Source organism: Thunnus maccoyii, chromosome 24, assembly GCF_910596095.1.
Source record: "Thunnus maccoyii chromosome 24, fThuMac1.1, whole genome shotgun sequence".
Taxonomy (NCBI): domain Eukaryota; kingdom Metazoa; phylum Chordata; class Actinopteri; order Scombriformes; family Scombridae; genus Thunnus; species Thunnus maccoyii.
In genome coordinates this window covers 4,692,180-4,709,708 of record NC_056556.1, presented here as the reverse complement: position 1 = coordinate 4,709,708, position 17,529 = coordinate 4,692,180, and the positions used below count along the sequence as shown (strand labels likewise).

At 40.3% G+C, this 17,529-nt stretch overlaps 1 protein-coding gene and 1 long non-coding RNA gene across 3 annotated transcripts in view; one reads left to right on the top strand and one right to left on the bottom strand.

The window, feature by feature from the left end:
• The window catches only part of LOC121892016 (activin receptor type-2A-like), a 50,073-nt gene extending 48,633 nt beyond the window's left edge, over positions 1–1,440 (bottom strand). Inside the window, exon 1 of the mRNA XM_042404773.1 lies at positions 508–1,440. Coding sequence (XP_042260707.1) covers positions 508–562 — 55 coding nt within the window. The 5' untranslated portion in view covers positions 563–1,440. The remainder of the gene's footprint in view (positions 1–507) is intronic.
• LOC121892020 lies at positions 1,432–15,518 on the top strand. 2 transcript variants are annotated; one of them, XR_006094258.1, is made up of 3 exons: positions 1,432–1,505; positions 5,269–5,313; positions 15,352–15,518. It is a non-coding gene; the product is annotated as an uncharacterized LOC121892020 (long non-coding RNA). The 2 variants fall into 2 exon arrangements; XR_006094257.1 differs by lacking the exon at positions 1,432–1,505 and adding an exon at positions 4,445–4,519.
• Positions 15,519–17,529: the final 2,011 nt, after the last annotated feature.

Sequence of the window (17,529 nt, the reverse complement as noted above, 5' to 3'; positions counted from 1 at the left end):
CCACCTTTTTAGTTGCCACTACACATCTGTTTATCCAAGAATCTTCATATCAAGTCCCATCTTATGCTACATTTGACTTTGTAATTACTTACATAACTGACTACACTGCAGGTTGGGAAGTTACAGTGAGGACACAACACTGTCCCATATTGTTTGTACCTTCTTCTAGCTAATGAAATTAAGCTACAAAAATCAAATTTGTACTGGTATGTCCCACTGGGAGCCCCTCAGGGACCCCTCCGGGTCCCAAGACCGCATCTTGAGCACAACACTGACATCTGCAATAAACACAATGCACATGCACACATGAAGCATGCAAAAAAAGGGGGCACAAATAATAAGGCGGAATGGTAGGATGGGATTATTTGCCCTCTTCCCATAAGGTTGCATTGCATTCTCCACAGATATCAACCAGCTATGCATTGCATTCTGCAGAGATAACAATAAGCATTGCACTGAATTCTCCACAGCTGACAATAAGCCATGCATTACAACCTCCACACCCACCTGAAGAGCAGGAGATGAGGAAAACGGCGAAGGCCAGTTTGGTGGCGTCTCCCATTTTCCATCCGAATCTGATCCTCTGACTAGAAAGAGAATAAAAACCAAAAAAAAAAAAAAAAGCCCAAAAAATCTCAAAATTAAATGTCTTGTTGCTCCAGGGAGCACTGTCTCTGCAAAAAGGACATCTTTAAAATGTCGAGATCGAGCCTAAATCCAAAATATCCCAGGTAATGCAAGCCTTACTAGTCCAAAAAAAGAAGAAGAGGGGAGGAAGAGGAGGAGGAAGAGGAGGAGGAGGGGATGGTTGGTGGTATTTCCAGGTTTACAGACAAGCAATGGAGGGCGACTTGTTGGCATTCAAGCCCGGGCTGCCATGTATTTGCCAGGTCTGCAGCATTGTTATGAACAGACGTGTTCACCTGTGTTATTGTCAGAGCAGCGGAGCAGAGAGCCGTGCCACAGCCGGGCAGGGCTAACATCCATCGGACTAGAAATCAAGCGCACTCCGCTCTCCAATCAAAACTTCCCTTCGGCGAGCTCCGTGGCTTTAAAACATCAAAACGGCGTTTAAACGAGCATTTCCAAAACCTTCCGGCACGAAAACAGCGAGTTTAAAACGTTGAGTGTTGTTGTTATATTCCGTGTAGGAGCTAGCAGTTTCGTCCGACAGTCCGGCGGCGCTGCCCGGCCACAGCCGAAAGCTCCGTCCGCTCCAACGGGGAAACACAACCGAGTACGAGGCTCTCTCCGGGGTTAGCCCTCTCCAAAAATGGGCCAAACACCCTTCCCCCGTCGAAACGACTTAAATGGAAACGCAGACACACTATCATATGATAGCAACAACCGCTAAAGCTGCCGTTAATCCGTGTAGCTAATGCAGCTATCGAGTTTAGAACGAGCTGGTTTTCCCAAAGTCCGCTGCCTCCTGGTCGGGACAAATTTTTCAAGATGGCGTAACCGACCCGCCGTCAAGGCAGCCGAACTGTCGTACAACGCTTCCGGTAAAGGATTTCAAAATTAAATGTTTCAATGGGACGTTTTTAAAATCTAATTTGTTATTATTTATTAATGAAATGTGCTCTTTTTTTCTGTTGTCCTTTACAAAAATACACACCACTGACATCTGCAACAAGCACAACACACATGAAAAAAGTGCACAAATAATGAGGCGGAATGGTAGGATGGGATTATTCGCCCTTTTCTCATAAGGTTGCATTGCATTCTCCACAGATAACAACCAGCTATGCATTGCATTCTGCAGAGATAACAATAAGCATTGCACTGAATTCTCCACAGCTGACAATAAGCCATGCATTACAACCTCCACACCCACCTGAAGAGCAGGAGATGAGGAAGACAGTGAAGGCCAGTTTGGTGGCGTCTCCCATTTTCCATCCGAATCTGATCCTCTGACTAGAAAGAGAATTTTTTTAAAAAAAATCTCTAAATGAAATGTCTTGTTTGCCTTTCTGTCTCTGCAGAACGAACAAATTTAAAATATCACGATCAAGCCTAAACACAAAATACAAAAAAGCGCCCAAAAACAGACATTTTACAAAAACAAATCTTTCAACCAATACATTCTCCTGTCAGTCACAACCCAGACAAAACAACAGATAACACTTGCAAACAGGCAGCACAGAAAATAGGTTTTTAAGTTGCATCAGAATGCAAACAACAGGCAATGAGATCTTATATTTCAAAAGAAACTCCATTAATATGAATGCATTTATCCAGTAATCCAATTTCTGCTTGTCTACAAGAGGAAAATCCTGCCTCCAGGACCATTTTCTGTTGTCCTTTACAAAAATGAATCTTTCAACCAATATATTCTCCCTTCAATCAAAACCCAGACAAATTAACAGATATCACAAAATTGAATCTAAATCTACTGGTGGTGAACTGTTTGTCACATTCCTGTCATGTGTTACAGTAAAAACATCACAACTCATACTGCAAATTCAGGCATCGCACCACTGGCTTTTACATTTTTTTTACTTTACAAGATGACAAGGGTCACTCGAATGCACCCTCTGGTCTTATGTGGGGTCAGATTATCCGATATGGGAATGAAGTGCAGGTTTATAGTGGCCCTAAGGTCCTCTGAAGCACCAGTGATTTTAACATTATGAGCTTCAAATTGATGAATCCTTCTTTATTCTAATGTTTAGATGTCCAGATGTCAACAGAAAAAGCAATAAACATGAATAATAAACATAAACACAAATATAACAGTGTTAGAAAGAGAGGGACAGTCATTTATAAAGATTCTGTGTGGTGGGGGTGGACTATGATTAAAACTGTGTGCGCAAAAAAGCAGAACATAAGTGTGTAAATAAACTATGTGTGTGTGTAATAACAGGATATACTGTATATGTACAGTTAATAATTAAACAATAAAATCTATATACATCTACACAGCGCAGGACAGACAAAGACACAGTACACACAATATGAATGTGAATGTGATAGGGAGGTGCAGATGCTGTGTTTACTGTCTTTTACTGTCCTTGTTAAAGATGGCTGTTGCCTATTGCCAATTTACACTATATATAACCTAACTGGTTAATACAGGCTGGACTACAGGCCTGGCAAAGTGGAGTACTGCCCTTTGGTTTTTGGTAATTTGACCAATTATTGGACAATTTACACCATTTGCACTTGAACAGGTCATCCACTAATTGGAAGGTTGGCAGTTCGATCCCCAGCTCCTCCAGTCCGCATGTCGAAGTGTCCTCGGGCAAGATACTGAACCCCAAATTGCTCCCGAAGGCCACGCCATTGGTGAGTGAGTGACTAGAAACTCCTCCTTATGAGCAGGTTGACACCTTGCATGGCAGCCTCTGCCATTAGTGTATGAATGGTTGAATGTTGGCATGTAATGGAAAAGTGCTTTGAGTGGTCAAAAGACTATAAAGGCGCTATATAAATGCAGCCTATTTAGCATTATCAGCTAGGTGGATCCTGCATTGTTACCTAATCTGGGGTTCTGTGTCAAAGTCTAGTTGTAAAATGTTTCAGTATATTCTATATATAGTACATTCTACTTTATTATTTTAGTTCTTATCAATAGACTAATGGCCCAACAGATTATTTTTTGAACTTATATTTGAGTTAATCATAATATTTAGCATTAAATTACGGTTCATGGTTGATATTTTTATGTTTGGTGTTTCCAGTGAGTGTTCTTTAATCACTATTACACAATTTTTTTGTTTTTGCTTTCATTTTGAAGGCAAAATAATTCAACTTCCAGTACCAGTCGGGCTCACTGTAGCCAGCTTGACGCAACAGTTTAACGAGCTAGGGATTGTTTTTGTTCGGGAAGGCTGCTCGTTTTGTACTCCGGCGTTTTCCGTTGCATCAACAGCGGGGCGGAGTCATGAGCAGTTATCACCTACATGCTATTTGCAGATAAAAGGTTATAGTAGGAAACAATCTGTGTGCTTGTGTGTACAGTATTACTGATATTATTAGGCATGTGTGTACTCTTTTGTCCTAAATATACAGCTAAAACTATATATATTATATACATACATTATATAAAACACCCCCCATAGCCCATTATAGTGGTGCCTCACAGGTTTAAACCATAAAATGTATCCTATTTTAAATCAACAGTCTGTCCATAACATATAGCCTGTCAACCCCATGTAGGTCAACACCAATTGCACCCACATATAGCCTCATGTATGTGCTACTATACGGTCACATATCAGATGTCAACATGGGTTGGGCGCTCAGTAATAAATGCTGAGAATACCGTGAAGTACAGATATAGGTTTGGCCCATCCCCAAATCTGCATGACACTAATTCTCTCTAATAGCCTGGAGCAGATCTCCAACCATAAGCGCTGCTAAACGATTAGGAGGTCAAAGGTCTCAGGGGATTTCTCCGCCAAGCTGGAAGCTGAGTCACCGGTTCTATATTGGAGTGTTGGCTTTCATCTACAGCAAAACACACAGTCCTGTACATAGCTTAATGGTTGGAGCTCCAGGCACTAACACTGGCCGGGTGAGGAGTTCAGTTCCTGTACATGTTATTCCCCTGGCAGCGATTTTGAACTTTCATCACAAATGAACTCTCTCCGGAAAGAGCAAGTACTGCTCGGCTCTGTCCTGGAAATGTGGGGGATGTTTATTGTTTCACTGATTCACGACTGACAAAAATGTTAGAAACAAGGGGTAATAAATAGCAGGTTCTTTATCAGGAAAGATATTTATAGTCAACCACAGCTGTAAATAGCTGCATAATAAGATTATTCTTCATTGTGAGATTCCTTTGTCTTGCGTCACAAACAATTAACTAATTCAGTTAGAGGAATTCAGGATGAACCTTCCACGAACTTGTGCTTTAACAATCCTTTGCATGATACCACTAGTGGAGGAATCCTGCAAAATATCAAGTATCATGATTTTAATAAGCAATGAGGTTATTTTAGAGACAGTATAGTTGAAAGATTAGGCATTCTTTATCAGATCTGTCATTTAAAAATATAAATCAGGGTCATAACATAACAGCAACAACTTTTAATCACATACATCGTCATACAATCACATATACGTTCAAACAATATCAGAACATGTACAGAAAAAGTTAAGTTTTATTAATAACTTAAACTCCCTCTTGTTTCTGACCAGGAAAATAAATTCTCTGGTCTTTGTTTGTTGGTGATGCAGAGGATGAATGATTCAAGGCTGACTTTTCTGGGCCTCGTTGATGCGTTTTCATGTCGTCATCCAATTCTGTTTGTCTGTTTTTAGGTCTGCTCCGAGGTCACTGAAACCCAACCAGCTGCAGTGATGCAGGTAAATATAATTATTGCCATTTAAGGAAGAGAATTTCCTCCTGGCTTCTACTGTATAATGTGTTCTTTCTTGTCTCAAAACTTTGTGTTGGTTTATTCTGCATAATTATACATGATCAAATTACATGTTTTCAATGCTCTGTTTTAGAAGCTTTCCCGTTCCAAGAGAGAAAAATGACAGAAATACTGAATTCTTGTAAATTTTCACTGAGTAAAAAAGTCAAACTGAGATGTTCAGCACATCTGAAACCAATGTTTTCAGTGACTTGGAGCAACAATAACAGTCTTTTTTGTGCAAAACAACATCAATAACAAGACATAATCAAGAAATTAGGTAACATAAAAGATGAATTTGCATGCATTGCATTAACTATTAAATTGGGTTGAGCTATAATTAGGCATCCGATGATATATGGAAGCATGTACATCTAAGTCTGTGGCAACTTATCCACTGTATGTGTGTGGAAAGATGAAAAACAAAACAATACTGGGACTTAGAAACATAAAAGAAAGATATATACTATTAGGAATAGCAACAGTAAACCAAACTCCTTACAATAATTCTCTAACTGTGGACAAGGAGGCCTGAGATGTTGCTGTTTCAGATCATTTTACCACAATAACAATAACTGCACATCTTTATTCCTTAACAAAGCTACGAAGCTCTGTAAAACGAAGGGAACATAACACACATTAGTAAGCATTCAGCCATGACGAAGGGATGACTTGCATTACGCTCGTGTGGAAACCGGCGGGTTGGGTTGTGTATCTATCTGTCTTCCTTTGAGTGGGGAAGACCTACAGTTTCGGGTCCTAGAGATTTACCGCCCAGCTAATCCCATTACTCAACTATCAGATGCCAAATCCCCTCTAATGGCATTACACGTGCCAGAATTACGTATGATGATGCTTGCTAATGAGAGCTCAGCAGATATACCTTACTGGAACCAGTGGCCCTTGCGCACAGAGTAGCCCCATGGCTCTGCGGCTTAATGGACTCAGTATTGAGTGTCGAGGGAAGTCAAATTTATCGACAAAGTGCTTTTAACAAAAAGCAGGTTGCTCGCAAAGTGCATTGCAGAGCAACAAAGGATACATCTAAAACTGCGAGCAAACGCGTCGAATTGTTAATAGTTGAGGGTAGAGAGGGGTGTGTGTGTGTGTGTTTGTGATGTGTGAGGGTGTGTGTGCGTGTGTGCGTGTGACAAAGAGAACCGCAGGACGACGATCAAGGGCAAGTGGACACTTTAAGATGCAAGCATGAATGATGAATGGAAGGATGGAGTTTCCCCATTCAGTCCTCAAATCAGCCGCGTCCTCTGCATCCGCAAAGGTCGTTCTCAAAAAACGTGATATGTCCACTTTGTGTAAATAAAAGCAATTTGAATTCATACACACACACGCAATTAGTGTTGACTGGTTCTGCAGAGCATCAGCTGAGGGTAAATCAGCTTTATTTTCTGCATCCTTTTCTTAGAGTAGGCGTGTGTTTTTTCAAAAGATCGATCAATTAGAGTGTAAGTTGTTGCTCTGGCTTTACCATTTGACAGGTATTATATATGATTTACCTCATTTGGAAAAGGTGACTGCCTCTAAAACATAATACTGTGCATTTATACACATTTTTAAGGCAATCAAGTCTGTGGATTTGAGGCCATTTTGACTTTATGTTCAGAATTTTAAATATTGTTTATGTATAAATGATGTTTTGTGAAATTTTTAATTGTGTTAATTAGCGAATTGTAATGTCATTGCCTTTCAAACTGCATTATAGGGTCAAACGTGTGTGAACATCCACATTGCATCCATATGTGATTAGTAATTAAAGATTAAAAACCATGAAAATCATGTTTTTTCTGACCCTTAGTGGTGATGTAGAAGTGTACTCAAGTACACTGTGACATCACAGCTTTCCAGCTAGGTGTTAAATTACTCTTTAACATCTCATTCCAAAAACCACCGGCATTCACGTGCTTCTGGTTTCAGGTTTTCCACCAGATTTTGAAACCTGGCTGCAGAGATTTGCTCCCATTCAGCCACAAGAGCACCAGTGAGGTCGGACATTCATGTTGGGCTCCCCAGTCTGCGTTCCGGTTCATACTAAAGGTGTCGGATAGGGGTTGAGGTCAGGTCAGGCCCTCTGTGCAGGCCAGTCAAGTTCCTCCACAACCAAAAAGGAAATATGCAGCGGAGAACACGAGCAAAAATAGAATCAAAGTCGCATTAAAGAGATATGGAAGTAACATTTTTTACAGTGTGGATTCCATTAAATATCGAACCAGCAGCCCCCTCGTGGGCCAAAACTGTTAAAATCCTCTTTGAGATTCTTCAACATCACTTTAACACTCTGCAAGAGAGGAATTCTCCATCATTTCTACATTGTGCTCCACTAAGAGCGAGCATCACATCAGAAGCCCCTCTTGTCTAATTTAACACTCTCTATCAATGCACAGGCTCTCCGGCTAAAATCAAAGCCTCTCCTTTTGCTCTTAAGCGCCCAGGAAAATGATTTATACGCCTGCTTTCAGCTTGTCGCGATGCCACTCAGAGCGATTTATCTTGTCTTGGCTCTTGCTCCGTGTAGCAAGAGCCGGCCAACCTCCCCCTCCCTCCTTTCTGTTGTTTCAGCATGAATGATCTTTTCCATTGACAGCTTTGTTCATCCCTGCAGGCAGATCTGCACCTGTAACCAAAGCCCGGTGGATACCGGCCTAATTACCGTTCTCATCTGGCACCCAGCTGCCTTCCTTGTCCTCGCACGAACCCATACAGCAAACCACAGAAGAGGAGGCATTAGCGAGTTAAAAATGAGCCTTCATCGCTACTGCTGCTGCTCCTGCTCCTGCTGCTGCTGCTGCTGCATGAAAACCACATATCTCCACAGCAGCACAGCGTTTCAGGGAGAGAGAAGAGGACAGGAGGAAGGTTTTTTTTTTGAGGTTTCAAGGGCAGGGGCGGGGGGGGACACATGAAATTTCCCGAAAGAAGGAAAGAACACACTAAATCTACAGTTACGTCGTCAATCGTTGACAACAGTTTGCGCTTATGTCATGGAGGCAGGTATCACTGTCTTCTTAATCCCTAGCGTGCCTGCTGATCTGTAGCAGCTACTGTTTTTACACGGAGACATGCAAGAGCTGTCAGCAGCAGAGCCTCGAAACATCAGGCTCTGAAGGCCAACTGGAGAAGGGGGGAAATGAGCTACTTGTGTCCGAGAGGTTAACAGGTTCAATCTCAGTATGGAAAATCAGAGCACATCCAGGGTAGAATAAAGGGATTTCACTGTTTAAATACCTGTTTGACTGCATATAACTGTATGTGAAGCATGTGGGTGTTGGAAAAAAAAAACCTTCCTTGCCTGAATAAAAGTCAAATATAGAATATTTTCTGTATTGGAGATATATATTTCTGACACGGATGGACGTGTTGAACCAGACTAGATGATGACGCACGCTGCAGCGGTGCACATTGTATGGTATAAACTCAAGGAAGGACAAACTTATTGTGATGCTTAAAGCGCTGTCATCAAAATCTTTTCATTAAGTCTGCTCTGAGCTCAGTGCCGTATGTACTCATATCAAGGCCTGCTGCTGTAGCATTTATATGCAAATCTTGCCCTTTGCCAAGCTGTTAGATGAATACTGTACATCTCCTTGTTTTTCCTCCCATGCTTATCCTCTAAACAGTTGTTTGCAGTCAGATTTACAGAATTTCCTTCTGGATTATGTTCCTGTGTAGTCATTTCAAGTCACAGAGCAGCGGCGGATCCTCTGAGCCCTGATCAGTCGTTCAGAAAATAGAGTTTGATGTTTTGAGGTTGAGTTTAGGATCAGCGGCAAGTAGTGGAGCACTGTTGAACTGAGCTACCTCTCCTGAAATATGACTTCTTCGTTCTCTCTTTATTTTCCTCTCCTCTCCAGAGGGAGTTAGGGTGAGGGTGGAAGGGTTGGGAGGGGGGGAGGGGGGGGGACGCGGCGCTGACAGCTCTAAATTTAATACGGAGAGGCCCAAAAATACGTGTTGTCATGACCAGGCTAGTTTGAAAATAACACCAGGTTAAAGCTGAGGAGGCCCATGCTCCGAGCATGACGTGACTCTTATGCAATCACACAATGAGACCGTGATATTTGGGGAATGTAACCCAATACCCCAAAACCTTTATAGACAAGTTGTTGCCAACGTTTTGGAGGGCAACTGTGCAGGCATAAAGGGCCATTTCCAAAACATAAGAGGACCAAGTTACTTTTAAGAGTGTGTGAAGTCACAATTTTTAAGCAGATTTCAGGGCTGAAGTGGAAGTTAATTGAATCTTACAGTCTTACAGGCGCTCAATCAATATTTGTACCTCTTCTTCAGGCAACAGCATATTTAATAAAATGATATTAAATTCGGTTTCTAATATTTTCCAGATGATTAAATTGTAAAAGTAAAGGTTATCCCTGCTTCCAGTAATGTAATCTTCTTATGATGTTTAACAAAGCACCTCAAGTTACCTTCATTAAAGATTTAATTTAATTTAATTACATTCAATCAAGCGACATTAGGAGTGAAGTGGAGTTTTGATTAAATAATATTATTAAGAGCATGAACCTGCATGTTTCTTTTCATGCATATTTTTTCACTTTATAAAAGACACAAAACTCCCCTGAAATACTGTAAAATGCTTGATAATTTATAGAGCTTTTTTAACAGCAGAAACGTCGACTTCTCATGGCAAGACAAGTCAACACAGGTGCAACTAATAACATTAATGACGGCGCCGTTCAAGCAAAGCAGCAATTAACGATCTTATTAGTTACACCTGTGTTTTACAAGTCAAACATGTTTGCGCTTGTCTATAAAATCTGAATCACTTTCTCATTTTAACAGTTTAAACAAACATGTCTTGGCTGGCTGCGTCAGATCTGTGGTTTCAGTCATTATGACGATTATCTTTAGCATTAATTGGTATTGTTTTCATATTTTAGGGTTAAGATGAGCATTTCTAGAAGAAAAAAAGGTGATCAATTACTTAAGAAGTCAGATGTTCTGTGCTGAGAGAGGTTCAGAGGGATTTATGGATGGAAATTGAAGACAGAGAACGCTAACAAACTGTCATACCCACATGAACCGCTCTGACACTGGAAGTGAGAGTTGCTGACTACAGAAAAAAGAGAATATTTGAGTAAAAACGTTCTACCTGACTGGCATTTTCAGGGGTTTTGTTTTGATTTTGCCCCTATGGTTGTGATATATATTCTCTGTGATATAGCAGGATGCCGACTGGCAAACACATCCCACAAATTCAACGACAAAATGTTTGTCCAGAGCTTCTCATACAACACATATAAGCGTTTTCTGATGATGAATATCTGATAATCTGATCTGATAAATCCGTTTGGTTGGATTTTGGCACATTAACATCTTGTTTATGGTTAGGGAAAGATCATCACAACCTAACCCTTGTCGTCATGTTTACAGCGATTTTAAGGGAACAGTTGCAAACATTGGTCTCTCAAGTTGAAGTCTGACATTTTGTTGACCCACCCATCCACCCTGACCTCCTACTTGTGGCTATATAATTCACTAGCAAGGACCACACCATCAACGAGATGTGTTTGGATGATTTATTGAGGAAAACAATTAACGTGCATAGTTCTTTCAATTGCTGACTGCGTTGTGGGGAAGCTTACTGGGAATCCGCCGCAGCACCCGGGCAACAGTGGACCCCATGAAGAAACAGGAAGAGAGAAATAGGGTGGGAGGGAGAGGCGCAGAATACGAGAGCGGAAGAATTGGAGAGGGTTAGGTGGTATTTATAGAAATGCCGGTAGAGGCGTAATTGAAACTTGCTCCTGAAACTTCGCTGAATAGCTTCAATAAATGGAGCAGCTGAGTGCACATTTTCATGGAATTGTTCACTTTGTGATGGGAAAAAGAACGTTAGCCACTTGAAAATCAACCTGTAATGGTAATTACATGAGTGAATGTCATGCACTAGCAGGGCAAACTGGTGATATCACTCAGCATGGAGTTCAGTGTCAGTTTCTGAAGAGTTATACTGAAGAAGGACCTCCATCTTTTCGCTCAACTTTTCATCTCTTGTCAAAGAAGGGACTATGACTTAATAGAATTCTTTCAGCATGAAAAAAAAATCCCTCTCCTGCCTCTCTGGGTGACAATGGATAGCTTCGTGGAAGAAATCTCAACTTGCTTAAATCCTTGAATCCAAAGTCAAGATGCAGATGCTACTGTCATCGATGGCTCAGCATTAGAGAATGCCTTGGCAACCCGAGCATCAAAAACTTGGTCAGTATGCCATGCAAGATGCTATTCCTGCAGCAAAGGCTTATGCCACAAAGCACAAGAGCTCAGATATAGTTTTTGATGTTTATGTTCCATCTAGTCTGAAGACTGAGGCAAGAACAAAGCAAGGGCAGGGAATGAGAAGGAAGGTGACAGATTTCACCAAAACACCCAATAATTGGCAAAACTTTCTGCGAGACAACACCAACAAAACAGAGCTCTTTCATTTTCTATAAGACAAATGACAAATACAATCGTTGTGCTCATGAAGAGGCAGATGCACGAGTGTTTGTTCATGCAAAAGATTCAGTCCTAAATAGCAACAAGGTATTGATGATTAAAGCAAATGACACAGATGTGACTGTAATAGCAGTATCGTGTTTTCCATCCCTGAAAGAGCTGGGTCTTGCAAAACGGTGGATTGCCTTTGGTCAAGGACGAAGCCTGAAATGGATCCTCGTTCATGAGATCTGCTCTGTGCTTGGGCTAGAAAAAACAGAATGAAGCTTGTTGTTCCATGCTTTTAGTGGTTGTGATGTAGTGTCGGCATTTCAAGGAAAAGGAAAGAAGTCTGCTTGGGACACTTGGAATATGTATGATCAGGCCACAGTCGTCTATCCAAAACGTAGCCAACATCCACCAGTCATTGACTTCAGAGATAACATCATAACATCACCAAATCAAGATGCCCTCCTTCAACATGCAAAACATGCTGCCTTCCAGTCAGGATGTATATGGAGTCAAGCATCTGTATGTAGGCCACAGTACTTGAATCCTAGTGACTGGTGGTGGATGAAGCATTGCGATGGGTGGAAGGTTTACTGGACGACTCTCCAACCTATTGCAAAGTGTTGCCAATAGCAAATAGATGCAAATGCTATCAGTTTGGCCTGAGCTGCACTACACTTTGTAGCTGTGTGTGCCAGTTGTAAGGTTCAATAAATACACAATGATGCATCCAGATGCCTATTTACTATGAAAACTGAATCATCAAGTAAAATATTAGGCAACTGAGACATAAAATGTCTAAAACCTTCCAAAAATGATGAATAAATCCATCCTACAAACCCAAATGTTGCAGAAATAGTTTGAAAACAATAGGGACTGACCCCTAAAATATCAATTTTGAACCGTTTGTTTTGATTATATGAAGATAAATGCATCCAGTAGCCATAATTTGGTGGCCATCTTGAAAAATGGCCATGTTGGATTTTCATTTGGCTAACGTTAATTTCTTAATAAGCAGCCTGCAGGTGAACCACATGCAAAATCTCATGTTTGTATCACCATCTGAACGATTTTGCAAATAGCTGCCCCACTAAATGACTTGAATGTCGTTTTGGAAGATTTGCTGAGTTCGCAAAGATTCGCAAGGTCACAAGGTCAGACTGGAGACACATATGACATCATTGTGAGGATAAAGTGACCCGACTGGTCCCACGTCAGGCTGACTGAGGCTCTTCTTTGCTTATTTTTGTTCTCTGCCACAACAGCGTTTTCTAAAACTGGATGATGTGATGTGACGCTGGCACAATTAGAGAGGGTTTCCTTTCAGAGGTCAACATGTTCACAGTGTTTTCACTGATTTGTTATTGTTTTAGACGTAGACGAGAGGCAAAGAACATTCTCACATATTTATGTGAGTAGGCAGAACACAATTGTGGTCTGATTTCCTTAGTTTTTGAGCTTTGCATGTCAGCAGATGCAGCAGTCTTGTACAGTAGTTTTTTGTGGTTGTGTATAGGAGAACATCTGATTTTCTGTCACCTGAAAAATGTTACCATGACACTTTAAAGAGGAGTCATACAAGCAATCAGAAAAGTACTTGTTTTGCATGTAAGCACGCTGGAGAAAATGGAATCCAAAATCAGTGGACTGAAGTTTTTATTGAGCGTGTTTCATCCAAAAAGGAGTTGATCTCTCTACCAAAATAATGTGTGTGTAGTTGTCGAGCTGCAGGGAGTCTGTCATCATCCTGGACTTCACATCTACTTGTCATAAAAACTCTGAGAACACATGTTTACACGACTAAAAGGGGATGAATTACTGCCTCCTGTTTATGTCTAATCAGACAGTGTGGAGGCCTATTCAAAGTGTTGCCGCTGGCTTAATCCCCTGTGTGTGTGTGTGTGTGTATATGAGTGTGTGTATATGTGTGTGTGTGGTCATAGATAATAGTTCTGGCCTTCCTGAACAGTGTGACAGCACTCAACAGCTGTAGGAGGCTCTGCCAAGGACCTCTCTCTCGCTGTCTCTCGCTCTTTTTCTGCCCGCCTTTCTCTATTTCTCTGCGTTTTTCTTTCTTTCTCTTCATGTCATCTTAACTAAAAAAGCAGCTTCTTCTCTCTCTCAGTCTTTATATCCGCTGTTAACCGACTAATAAAGCAGTAAAATTGATCTTTTAAAAAAGGAAACGTTTCCACCAAAAAAAAAAAAACTTTCTAAAACTATTAACTGTTTGTTAAAACAGATTTGTAACATTTCATGCTTTCATCTAGAACAAAAACAAATAAATGTTTCAACAAATGCCCGTCAGAGCTCTGCACGGCCTCAAAACCTGACCTGTAGCAGTGTCTTTAAAGAGGACGTATCATGCACATTTCCAGGTCTATATTTATATCCTGGGGCCCTACTGGAATATCTTTGAATGATTTATAGTTCAAAAAAACTCCTTATTTATCTCATACGGGCCCTTTATGCAGCCCCTCAGTTCAGCCTCTGTCTAAAACAGGCCGTTTTAGCTCCTGCCTCTTTAAGGCCCCCCCCCCCTCTCAACGAGCCCGCTATGCTCTGATTGATGTCGTGATGACAATCTGATGTCAATCTGATGTCATCACGAGGAGGAAGTAGAGGTCACTTTGCAAACAGAGCGTTCAGACTTTGACTTTGACTTTTTACATATGTTTAGCTCAAGTTTCAGGACTTTGATCATGTTTAAAATAGATATCTGACATTATAACAGTATACAAATTAACAGTAAATCACAAAAAGCATCATTATGCCTCATTTAAGACCTGAACCTGAGATATACAGCTATATATTTGCTTTATATCATCCATTACTGTTCATTAGCTTATCTACACATAGATATAGACAACTCACACATGTTCAGTAAGAGAGACATTTCTTCATAAATTACATTTAAATATAACCCAAGCTCAAAGCTCTACATACCAAAACTACTTTATATACAAATACTTTTATTGGGAGCTTTTATCAAATAGCAGATGACCACATAACCACCAAGGAGACTTTGATATGTTAGAAACAACATGTATGATTACGTCTCGGATGTCAAAGTGGACAGAATCACTAGATATGTACCAGAAACCATGAGGGGCTGCTTTGGTCGGGTTCGTGTTGCTTGTTAAAATCTAAGGGAAATCTAAAAATTGAGCTAAACAGTAGAATTAAACTCTTCACGTCACAAGGTCATCTACCAGGAATGTGTGCTTGAACATATTTAACTGACCGTGCAGGTCATTGTCAGTCTGAACACGACCTTACAGGAAAAAAAAAATACCTTCCAAAGCTGCTTTCCAACCTTCATTAGGACGAATTGTTTCTCAATCCTGTGAAATTGTGCCCACAGTTTCAATATTAAAGTTGCAATCCCCGTGCTGTTTATTGCATAACAAAAACTCCTCTTGCAGTATTTTTTTGAGGTTTTTATCTGATTTCTTTCCTAATAATGATGAAACTGAATTCTTCTCTCTTTCTATCTTCCTCCATCTTTCACTCTTTCCCTCTCTAGACAACAACATTGCTGTCGTCCTGCAGCAGATGGCTGTGCTCTGCCACCCCCTGCTCCCACAATGCACTGGGGTCCCATGTGGGAGTTAAACCAAGGCAAAAAACTGCATACATCTCACCTGTAGTGAGAACTAGATGCAATCACATTTACATATTCATCTTTGCTTTGGTGGATCAGAAGATAAACACATTATTGTGTCCAAGAGGGAAGTTCAGTACTTCTTCTTCTTCTTTAAAACAGTCCAAAACTGGTCATCAATCAAAATAAATCAGCCAAACATCAGAAAATAACATGAAATAGTTTTTATTTTTCATGCCTAATATCGATCCTTAATTTGACTTCTGCTAATAGGCAAAAAAACAACAAACAACCATCAAACAACAGTGAAATAAAACTGAGAAAATATGAAGATATGAAGACAGAAAACATCATAACACAAAATTTAGAGAACTAGAAGCATATAAATGTGGAAAAAAACATACAGTAGTTCTGACTGATTCAATATAAACAATAATATAATTGATATAATAGGTGCACCACACTTTTTCTTTACCTGAGCTTTAGTCGGGCATATTGGTTTATAATGTTGAGATGAAATTGTTGCTCTATATAGACAATATACTGGACATAGACGTTATTCCCTCTGGCAGTATAATGATGGGGAAGGTTGGGATGTTTTTCCTCTCAAACTAATTTACTAGAATATTTTTTTTTTTTAAGGCCTTACAAGGTAAAAATATCCAGTAATTTACTGGAAAAACAACAACATGCAACAACATTTTTATGTTTTCCTATCCTATTAATCATCTTGTGACCTCTCTGAGATTTTTCTTTTGAGCCCTTTGTGAGAGAATATGAATTGATAAAGGACCAATGGGTTAAGTTATTTCAAGCAAACATCCTGTGTGCACATTCAGCCAAGAAAATAGGAGAACTTGCAGCTTTTTTTTGTTTTTACATCCTTGTAAATTGATTGATTGGTTGTTTTTTTTGGACTGTTCTGACAATTTGAAGACGTCTCTTTGCTTTTTACTATTTTCTGAAACAGACTTTATAGACTAAACTATTCACATTAAGCAAAAAAAAAAAAAACATCAAGGGATTAATCGTTGCAGTTGCAGCTCCGCTAGTTTCCAGAGAATTTGTTGGAGTCACTTTACTGATAAGTCACTACACTGTGTCTTGTGACGCATTAAAAACCTCAATGAGCAACATTTCAAGTAAAGAAATAAAGTGTATTTTAGGAGAAAATCTCCAGGCGGCTTCTCACTTGACTGCACTTCCATAAGGATTTTGTTGTATTGGAAGGAGCAGCTTTACCTTGTTTTGGAACCAAACTCCTCGCTTGGCATTTTTCTGTCAGAGCGAAGGAGGTAAGGGAAGGGAGAGAGGGAGGAAGGCAGGGTTCTCAGTCCAGAGACAGTGACATCAGCAGTGCCTTTGGCGCCGCTTATCTCCACAGGATCTCCCAGCTGCCCTGGCATTTCCTGAAATGGGCCACACACTATCAAACTAAAAAGAGTCACGGAACCTTGAGGGAGGTTTTTAAAATGGAAACCTAGAGGAATCCAAGAGAGTTAAAGGGGATCTATTGTGCTTTTTGTGTTTTTCTGTCATTTATATACTGTTATGATGGTGGATATGTATGTTAAACATGGTACAATTTCCAAAACATGTAAAAATGCTCCCTGCAAGTCAAAAGTCAGGGCTTCAACCTGCTCTGTACACTTGTTTATGCTGTCAGATCATCATGCATACCGATAAACTAACATCTATTCTGTAGCTTTGGTTGCTACGGTCGTTGCTAAAGTATTTCCGTCTGTTGTTTGTGTTGTTCGCTTTGGATTTGCATTTGAGAAGTTGACATTTCAAGTAAAGAACAAGAAGTGAAATCCTGCTACTATAGTGTGTTTCGTGGTTTGTTTACGTTGCCTCCTGAGTGGCTGGAAATCAGCTGTAACGCAGCTTCTGGAAGCTGACCAATCAGAACAGAGTGGGCTCATTAGGAGGGGGGCCTTAAAGGGACAGGAGCTAAAGCAGCTAAAACTGTTAAAACAAAGTGACAGTATAAGATAAATAAGGACTTTAGAGCTGGAAATGAGCATAATAGGTCCACTTTAATGAGTCATGTTCATTGTTTCATATACAATTTGGCCTTAATAAGTAAAAAAAACATGA